At 39.3% G+C, this 9,979-nt stretch overlaps 1 protein-coding gene across 3 annotated transcripts in view; it reads right to left on the reverse strand.

Annotated features, from left to right (window-relative positions):
- RORA (RAR related orphan receptor A) overlaps window positions 1-9,979 on the reverse strand; it is a 92,625-nt gene that overhangs the window by 17,747 nt on the left and 64,899 nt on the right. For all 3 annotated transcript variants that reach the window (XM_060282633.1, XM_060282632.1, XM_035132134.2), the window contains exons 6-9: window positions 7,285-7,417; window positions 5,441-5,548; window positions 3,277-3,387; window positions 989-1,101 (exon numbers count right to left, since the gene is read on the reverse strand). In XM_060282633.1, the coding sequence (XP_060138616.1) occupies window positions 989-1,101; window positions 3,277-3,387; window positions 5,441-5,548; window positions 7,285-7,417 (465 nt within the window). The remainder of the gene's footprint in view (window positions 1-988; window positions 1,102-3,276; window positions 3,388-5,440; window positions 5,549-7,284; window positions 7,418-9,979) is intronic.

Consider the following 9,979-nt stretch of genomic DNA (forward strand, 5'->3'; position numbering starts at 1 on the left):
GCCCTTTGCCCTAATCCCACATTTGTGCATGTGTGAGGGTTGGCAGCTGGCAGGCTGTAGTATTTAGTAGGAAAAGGAATGCACATGCTCAAATGTACCTTACTCCTGTAAGTTCCTTTGTTCCACAGCAAAGCTCCCATTGCAAACTGGTTCCTAAAATGAAATCAGTCCTAGCTTAAATTAATCTTTGAGCACTGATTCAGTACTTTATGTGGAATGAATGCATCAAGCAGAGGCAAACATACCGTAATCTATTTTTGTGAAGGTATGCGACTAATTTTCCTCTCATGTATGTATGTATGTATGTATGTATGTATGTATGTATGTATATTTATTTCCATTTATAATCCGCCCTTCACAATATCTCAGGGCAGATTACAACAGAGGTCAGAATAACAATTTATTCCATATAAAACAATCTTCTAAAGCTAAACTGTAATTTAAAACAACCATCAAAGTAATAAAGCACTGAAGAGAAGGGAAGATCATTTGGTGTTCATCCTCAGCACCAAAGGCCGGGGGGGCTATGTCTTGATCTGCTCCTAGAAAGGACAGAATGATGGGACCAAACACACATTGGAGGGGAATGTGTTCCATGTTACACCACAGACAAAGCCCTGCTCTCACATGCCACCACCTCTTGAGCTTCACAGGGTAGAGGCACCACCAGCAGGGTCTCTCCTGCAAATTTTATCATTTTTACTGCTCTAATTAAGGTGACTAATATTCACCAGAAAATGGCTGTTGCACACAACACAGTAAGCCAAACTCTTGCTTACCAGAACTGTGTAAATGCATGGGGTCCTGAGGAGGAGCTAGCAGCTGGCTGGCTTTTCCTTGGTTACAGCTTATGTGAAGTCATTGAAGACAGAGCTTAACCATGAGTCCCATTTCAGATGACATTCTTAAGTGGCAGTAAAAAAAAGACCAGGGAGGACACTTACTCTGTCTTGCAAACCAGACCATTGCCAGACTCTGTAGCTCTTACCTTTGTTAAGATTCCATCTTCTCGGTGGTTCTTCTGTAATACATGTTGAAGTGCTAACTGAATCTTCTGTTGGAGCTTTTCTATTTTTACTTTCTCCTGAAGCCATGATCGGTCTAAAATGAAAATTACTCGTGTTGAAATCTTACAAATAAAACATACAATATGATTAAATCTAGTATTCAAAATGTTTTTGAAACTACCTTCCACAAACTACTTTCTACCATTATTTCTTCTTAATGCACGACTACATAAAATTGTGCAACATTTAACAACACCCAAAAGGTATTCTGCACACTGGTAGGCATATTTCCTGTGTTACATGTGTACAAAATGAATGGGACTCTTATCATACCAGAGCATACTCTTGTGTACAGTGGGGTAAAATCAAGTCATGGTGACATTAAAAAGTGATGTATTGTCAAGCAGAGAGTTGTCAAGTGATATATATGCATGTGTGAATCGGCCCATAAAGTCATGTTTTCTGGTGCTTCTCCAAAGCAACTACCGTAGCTATACATTCCATACGAAGCAATTGCACAGCAAATCCTATAGTTGTCCTAGTGTTCACACACCAATCTGTTGTCACTTTCTTGTAACATGGAAATCACTTTCACTATCACAGGGATTGTTTCTAATCAGTAGTTAAAAGGTTTTCAGTACCAGACCTTACAGAACTGACTGCTGAAAGCCACCAATTATATTTCTATTCTTCTCCTTCCAACAGTTATAAAATACAGTGACCGATACAGTGGATCAAAACTATGTGTACCCTCTATAATCACCACCACAGGTTATGTTTTAAATTTGGTGTGAAAGAAATCTTAGATACAGCTTAGTTTATGAACAACTTGGATTAAGAATGCTGCAAACCTGGAAGTAGGTGTTTTGGTTTGTGAACTTTGCCTTAGAATAACAACATATTTTGCTTCCTGTTGAGTGTGTTTCATTTGTAAATTGAGTACCCTGCTGCTATGGGAAAACACGCCTTGGTTTAAGAACAGACATCCGGAACAGATTAAGTTCATAAACCAAGGTACCACAGTACTTGGAGACTCAGGCAAAAGTTGAATAAAGATTTATTATATAGAACAATGTGGATAAAACAAAGGAAGTATCAGAAGATAATGTTCTTTCAGGATACAGTCAACCTATTAATAACGATACTGAATCTAATGGATGCCACAGGCTTCTAATCAAGCACAACTTCTTTTAAACCTCAGTTAGATGTTACAGGTTTCTACAGTAGTTGGTAAATGCTTAGCTTATTTTGAGTTATTTCACTCCATTTCCTTAATTCAGGTGTTACAGCTTAATACAGTGGAACCTCGGTTTATGAACACCTCGGTTTACGAACGCCGCGGACCCATCTGGAACAGATTAATTTACTTTCCATTACTTTCAATGGGAAAGTTCGCTTCAGTTTATGAACAGACTTCCAGAACGAATTACACCCATGCTTCGGGTTAAGTACGCTTCAGGTTGAGTACTCTGCAGACCCGTCTGGAACGGATTAATCCACTTCCCATTACTTTCAATGGGAAAGTTCGCTTCAGTTTATGAACACTTCAGTTTAAGTACTCCGCGGACCGTCTGGAACAGATTAATCCACTTTCCATTACTTTCAATGGGAAAGTTCGCTTCAGTTTATGAACGCTTCAGTTTATGAACAGACTTCCGGAACCAATTGTGTTCATAAACTGAGGTACCACTGTACTTTGCTTCTTAAACTTTCTGTCAGCTACCCAACCTTTTAACAATCACACTCCTGGGGTACTTCAAATAGTATAACAGACCCCCAGGGTCAACCACACCCCTCTTAAGGGGTTTGGGAGTCTTCTCTTTCTAGAAGATCTCTCCCCTCCTGACTGGAATGAGACCTAAGTAGACCTCACAGCTTCTACTTCTCCTGCTCAAGCTCAGCCTCATAAGATGCTAAATTCTGTTGTTCACACTAAGCTCAGAGACTCCTTTCTCTAGCTGTAGATATTTTCATCAGAACCAACCCCCTCTCCTCACTCTAACTCTCTCCCTTAACCCCCCCCCCCCACGGCAAACAAAACCCTATCTCTATCCATATCTAACTCTCTCCCTCAGAAACGGCTCCTTTTATTGCATCTCCCAAAGTGCTAGCTGCACCCCCACCCCGTGGATAGATGCCTGTAGCCAATCAGAGAGGGGCTCCAGCCCTTGGGGGGGGGATTCAGAAGGACTGCATCCCCAGACTCTGGTCTGGCTCTGCTGCCCATCACACAGGACTAGAGTATGCTTTTAGATACTTAATTCCTTACCTGCAGAGAGTAAAACAAAAGCTGAAAATAATGCAATCTCATCTTCAGTAAGGTGCATAGAACATAAGCTTTTTCCAAATTCAAAAACAAAACTAATGAAATCTTCACACCCTGCCAAAGGGGGGGAAAACAAGCAGCAAATTACACAGGGCCTCTTTCAAAAAACAAAACACTACTTTTTTTAAAAAAACAACAACAGCGATTATATGGAGAATAAATTGCCAGAGCATTTATTCACATTAGAGTGGACTGTTAGTTTTACCATGACAATATCTATGGGTCTGCTTTCCATCACTGTAATTCACACAATGAGGCAGGAACAGCATGTCCACCCTAAATCTCATGTCATCTACATGTGTTGGATGTGCAGTCTGATTTAAGTAGCCCTACAGTCATTACTGTACCCAGGTGGCGCTGTGGTTAAACCACTGAGCCTAGGGCTTGCTGATCAGAAGGTCGGTGGTTCGAATCCCTGTGACGGGGTGAGCTCCCGTTGCTTGATCCCAGCTCCTGCCAACCTAGCAGTTCGAAAGCACGTCAAAATGCAAGTAGATAAATAGGAACCGCTACAGCGGGAAGGTAAACGGCGTTTCCATGTGCTGCTCTGGTTTGCCAGAAGCGGCTTTGTCATGCTGGCCACATAACCTGGAAGCTATACGCCGGCTCCCTCGGCCAATAATGCGAGATGAGCGCGCAACCCCAGAGTCGGTCACGACTGGACCAATGGTCAGGGGTCCCTTTACCTTACAGTCATTACACAGCACTGGGCCCTCTGAACGTACATATAAGAACATGAGAAGAGCCTGGTGTATAATGCCAATGGGCCATCCAAGCCAGCATCCTGTTCTCACAGTGGCCACATAGATGCTTCAAGCAGGACCAGAACACATGAGCACTCTCCTCCTCCTCCTCCTCCACCACCACCACTGCAGTTTCCAGCAACAGGTATTCAGAAGCATTACTGCCTCAGACTGTGGGATTGCTGCCTCTAAGCATGGAGTAAGATCAAAACATACAACTGAGCAGGACAAATGATAATCCTGTTACTGTACTTTTTTGCACACTGAGAATATGCATTTTAAAGTGGGTCCAAGGCTTGTGTGTTCAAATTGACTAAAGTATCTGAATCAATCAGATATCTTAATTATACGAAAATCAGCCATTTTCCAATGGTGTCTAATAAGCAGTTCCAATATTTCAAAGGCTAGCATAATTTTGCACCGAAAGTGCATAGAAACTACTTTGTGTATTTCTTGGTCTTTAAACTCACAGAAGGGCTCCTCATGGCCTCCATTATTCTCCTTAAAAAAACCACAACACTTGGTGTCACAAGCAGGACTGGAATCTTGGTTAATCAGCCCAATATGAAGCTTCCAGAATTCATTAAAGAAAAAGAAAAAGTACCTTATGGCACTAAAGAGAATTAATGTAAGCAGTGCCTTCAGCTTCCTTCCCCATGTTCTACACTGTTATAGCCAAGTGTCATTGGATCTCAGTGTTAATTAGTTAATAATTCCAGGCAGTTCTTCACTGCTGTACTGTCAACATCCACTTGCTATTACTTCCAGATATATTTAAGCTCATTATATAAAATTCCAAATGCTTCCCAGCATGAACACAAAACTGAGTAATTATTAGATTACAACAATAACAGGGCTTCACTTTTGGAATCTTTTAAAGGAACTTCTCAGTTGCAATCAAAGCAGATAATATTTTTTTCTATTAAGGAAACTATAATTTTTGATTAATGATAGAAAAATAATTTGAATTATCTCTTCGGAGGACCTAACTCTAGGTATAATAATCACGAAGCAAACATTTATTATGCTCTTATTTTGCAGCTTCCTCAATAGAGTCCAGATGACATGTTTTCTAGACTGCCTAGTGAGCTTCTCACTTTGAACTCCAAAGTGTTGAGTAATAATTAACAAGCTGTAATCAAAAAGTATAAATGGGTCTAGGATAGCCGTAGTTTTTAATCTTTTGAAAGGACAAAAAGTACGTTATTAAAAAATACAGGTGTAACTTGTTTAAATTACCAAAATATCCTTAATGAAAAATCTATTAAGTGATTTGCACACAATCCATTTATTGTAAGAAATTAATTTAACCAAATAGTTATTTTTAAAAGTATGCTTTCTAATTAATTACTTCATTTCCTTACCTAATGACTTGAATACATCGGGGCTAGCATATTTGCCATCGAAGTACACTGCGTTGTTCTGGGAGTCAAAGGCACGGCACATTCTGATAAACACAACCTCTAAAGACCCTATAACCAAAGAAGAAATAATTTTACAACTGAGACTAAGAAACACAGTGGTTCACAAACAACTGTCCTTATCACATGTCTTTCTTAAATAAACAATAGATGGTACATTTTCTTAAAAATATATTTCTAGCTTACAAATGAGGTTTATGTGCCCTCAGAAAACAGAAAATAAATTATATCTGTTAAGCCAATTTTATGACTTTGAATATACAAAGGAATATATATATAGAGGAATATGGCTCACACACTGAGCCAATTAAAAAAAAAACCTATTAAACCATAATTTAGCATTATAAGGATAAACTGCAGTGAGTCTTATGCTTGTGTATCTTCAGTGCTGCTCCAAGGAAGAGTTTGGAAGACTTTTGCTTCCATTATAGATTAACCACAGCTTGTCATGTCATCCAAACAATAAATTGCAGCTAATTTTTTTACTGTTTTGTTGACACAAGCCAGCTTCAAAGCATGATTTTAGAAGATGACTTGTTTCAACAAACCATCATTAAGTTTAATCACAGCTCTGGGCTTTGGTGTAATGCTAAACTGTGGCAAATCAAAAAGGGAAGCAGAGGCTTCCACTTTCATGGCTGCATTGAACCAGGAGCGGAGCGTGTATGACCTCAAGGCTTGCATGTATGACCTCATAAGTCTAAAGCATTACAGGGCCAGTATTAGGTAATGAAAGCTTTCAAAAACCCCTCGTCCTGTCAGAAATACTTGAGTGGCTGACACAAGTAAAGATTCATTCATTCATTCATTCAAGCTCATGTTTGATCCTGGAATCTTTATTTTAAAAAGAAAATATTTATTTCAAAAACAGAAAAACAGGAGGGGCACTGGAAGCCCAAAAGTAAGAGCGAAAGCCTCAAAATGATTTTTGTTCTAAGTACAAAATAAGTTGGAAAATATGGAATGTCCGACCCATTTCAACATATTGTCTTCAAGACAAAAAAAAGGTTCCACTTATTGTGCAGTTTGTTCAGAGCATTCACATTTTAAGGATCTACCCCCCCCCTTTTTTTCTGGCTTCTGTGCCCCTCTAGAAAACTGGGTTCTTGTTTCTGTTTAATGCCTGTGTTACCGTGTTTCCCTGTGTTTCTGTGTCTTATTTTGGGGAATGGCTTATATTGCGCAAATGTTTAAGAATCCTGCTACAGCTTATTTTATGACATGTCTTATTTTAGGGGGAACATGGTATCTTAAAAAAGATGTATTTATTTAACAAAAAAATTATGCTGTTAAGCGATTTACAAGAAATATCACAATTAACAATAAAAAAACTGTTAAAACAATTTAAAACATTTACAAAAAATTAAAATTAACAGTAGAAGAGATTAAAACAATTTAACATATATGTTTCTGAATAGTTTGGTCTTAAAAATGCTTTTAAACATGTGCCAAAAAGAGTACATCAAAAGCTATTAGTTCTCTTAGGGTGATTATGGAATTAACTTTATCAATGAAGGAAATGTGATGGCACATGGCTTACGTTCAAGAAACAGGCTATTCCTCTGACTTCTTCTACATTGCCCAACATTGGCCCATGATTCCCCAAGACTGAACTGTGCAACTTGTGGGCAGCATGATTATGTAATGAACGAAGCATTAAACATGTTTAGGTAAGCCACAATTTTGTGAAATACACTTTTTATAATGGAATTACAATGTTAAATAATAGAATGTGCACTTGACATTTATTTTAAAGGGTTCAATTTTGCCCCCCCCAACCCACATACCTGCTTTTAAAAGCACAATTTGATCATTTTGACACAGTTCCATAAAGCCATCAATGCGTTTGGCAAACTCCACCACGTACTGTATTGCTTCTGTTATTTTCACGGCACACAATTGCCACATTACCTCCCTTTGCTGTTAAAGACAAAAAAAAGAGTGCTATTTCCAGACTTGCTAAACCTTCTTAAGGGAATAAGTTATGTTTTTTAAAGCAAAACATTAATCATTAATCTGTACAAATGATTGCCTTGTGATTTGCATGTCAGGCTATGTTCCCATTTTGTTCAATTTGTGGTACGTGTGGTATGGCAATGTTCACAAATATTACAAAAATTCAAGGGGCTTATGGCAGTTTTATGCCTGCCTACAGTTTTTCTAAAGCTATACTATACTGTAGATATTAAAGGCGAGTGCTACAGAGAAATAATAATGACTAGTTTACATAAAATTCACAAATAGGCTCTAAGAATGACATTTTGATAGTAAAACGTATCTTGGATGCTTGGGTAAAACTCTTGTTCATTTCAGTGAGAGTTCTGTGTAGAATTCTACAAAATGTAGAACATAAAAGCAAAATCCACACTCTGCCCAGCTTCTTACTTAAAAATCAGAAGTTGTAAGTGGAATATGTTTTTCAGGCGTCCCCCCTCCCACTTAGGCGCAATCAACTCATGCGCAACTGAGTATTTGCTTTGCACCAGGAACTAATTAAATAATTCAATTCAAACCCGGAAATGGCAGGAGATAATTGGAGAGACTTCATGGCTTGTGAAGAGATCCTCCCTGGAGCCTGAATAGACTGGAGGCACAACAGGGCTTTCTTATGCTGCTCAGCTGATGTGCTGGGTAGCGCAGCAACAGCAGCAGCAGCCACATTCCCACACACCCCTCCTGCCTCCTGCTCGCCCCAGTGCTTCAGTTCTAGTTGTGAATATTTTTGGAATCAGTATGTTTGGTATGGATTGCAGAGAGGGCATTTGGAGTGTTTAGAGGGTGCTCCCCACTTCACACAATTTCACATTCATGCGGGGGCCCAGAATGTAACCACCACATAAGTGGGGGATGCCTGCATATTTATTACAACTCATCAATCATTAGCATATCTAATGTGTGCTTAGTGTTTTGAGACAAAATACAGTGGTGCCTCGCTAGACGAATTTAATTCGTTCCACGGGTCTTTTCTTATAACGAAAAATTCGTCTAGCGAATCCCGCAGGAACGCATTGAATTTTTTTTAAAAAAGTTTTGCCCATAGGAACGCATTAATTGAATTTCAATGCATTCCTATGGGAAACCGCGATTCGCTAGACGATTTTTTCATAAAACGCATTCGTCTAGCGAGGCAACCTCCGCTCGAAAAATCATTTCGTTAAGCGGAAATTTCGTTAAGCAGAGCATTCGTTAAGCGAGGCACCACTGTATTCCTTAATCCCATTGAACAATGTTTCTTTTACCAATAACTATCTGTTGTCTCTAAAATTACATTTTGGGAATGTGCTCTGGTGATATCGATGCAAAATATTTTTTACTCCCCCATTTGAGGTGTAATAGATCTAAGGCATGACAGATCTTGTGACATTACATTATTTATGCAAATATACAAAGCATTCAACATTAGAAATAAACTCTATATGGGTTTGAACCTTCAACAGAATGTAAGTAGCAGTGCTAACCATATGACGATTTACAAGGATGTGAAACTGAATATCTGCTTTCCTCCTTCCATATTTGTCAGCGCATTCTCTTCTTCTACCATAACCACATAACATTATTATATAGGCTTCGGAACCATTTGCCCAGTGCTCCAAAGTACAGCTATAACAACACAGTAAACGAAGGCAAAGGACCAAACCACGCAGGTGCATATTTGCTCAGCACACACTCACCATGTTGGCCATAAAGCAGAATAGGGGAGTTTGCTTTGATCACTAAATGGAATGTGGTCTTTAAGAAGAAGGAAAGTCCATTTAGTGATAAACTTAGACACCCCCCTAGCCCTGCTTTACAGTCCAACTGGCAGCAAGAGGTTGGCAAACACGTTTACATCTGACATGTAAACATCTGAATTGATGCTTTTGAATTATGGTGCTGGAGGAGACTCTTGAGAGTCCCATGGACTGCAAGAAGATCAAACCTATTCATTCTGAAGGAAATCAGCCCTGAGTGCTCACTGGAAGGACAGATCGTGAAGCTGAGGCTCCAATACTTTGGCCACCTCATGAGAAGAGAAGACTCCCTGGAAAAGACCCTGATGCTGGGAAAGACAGAGGGCACAAGGAGAAGGGGATGACAGAGGATGAGATGGTTGGACAGTGTTCTCGAAGCTACGAACATGAGTTTGACCAAACTGCGGGAGGCAGTGGAAGACAGGAGTGCCTGGCGTGCTATGGTCCATGGGGTCACGAAGAGTCAGACACGACTAAACGACCACCACCAACAAATAACCATACCCTCCATGAATTTCTTTAATCCCCTTTTGAAACTGTCCAGGTTGGTAGCCATCACTATATCCTGTGGTAGCAAACTCCACAGTTTAACTATGCATTGTGCAAATAAGTACTTCCTTTTGTCTGTCCTGAATCTCCCCATGTTGTTGCTGAAAGGATTTGTATACATTTTGAAAATAAAACACACCTTCACTTATCCATGATTTAGCCACAAATAATTATAAAAATAATGCTAATTTCTAAAGTGCTT

This window comes from Zootoca vivipara, chromosome 14 (genome assembly GCF_963506605.1).
Source record: "Zootoca vivipara chromosome 14, rZooViv1.1, whole genome shotgun sequence".
Lineage (NCBI taxonomy): Eukaryota > Metazoa > Chordata > Lepidosauria > Squamata > Lacertidae > Zootoca > Zootoca vivipara.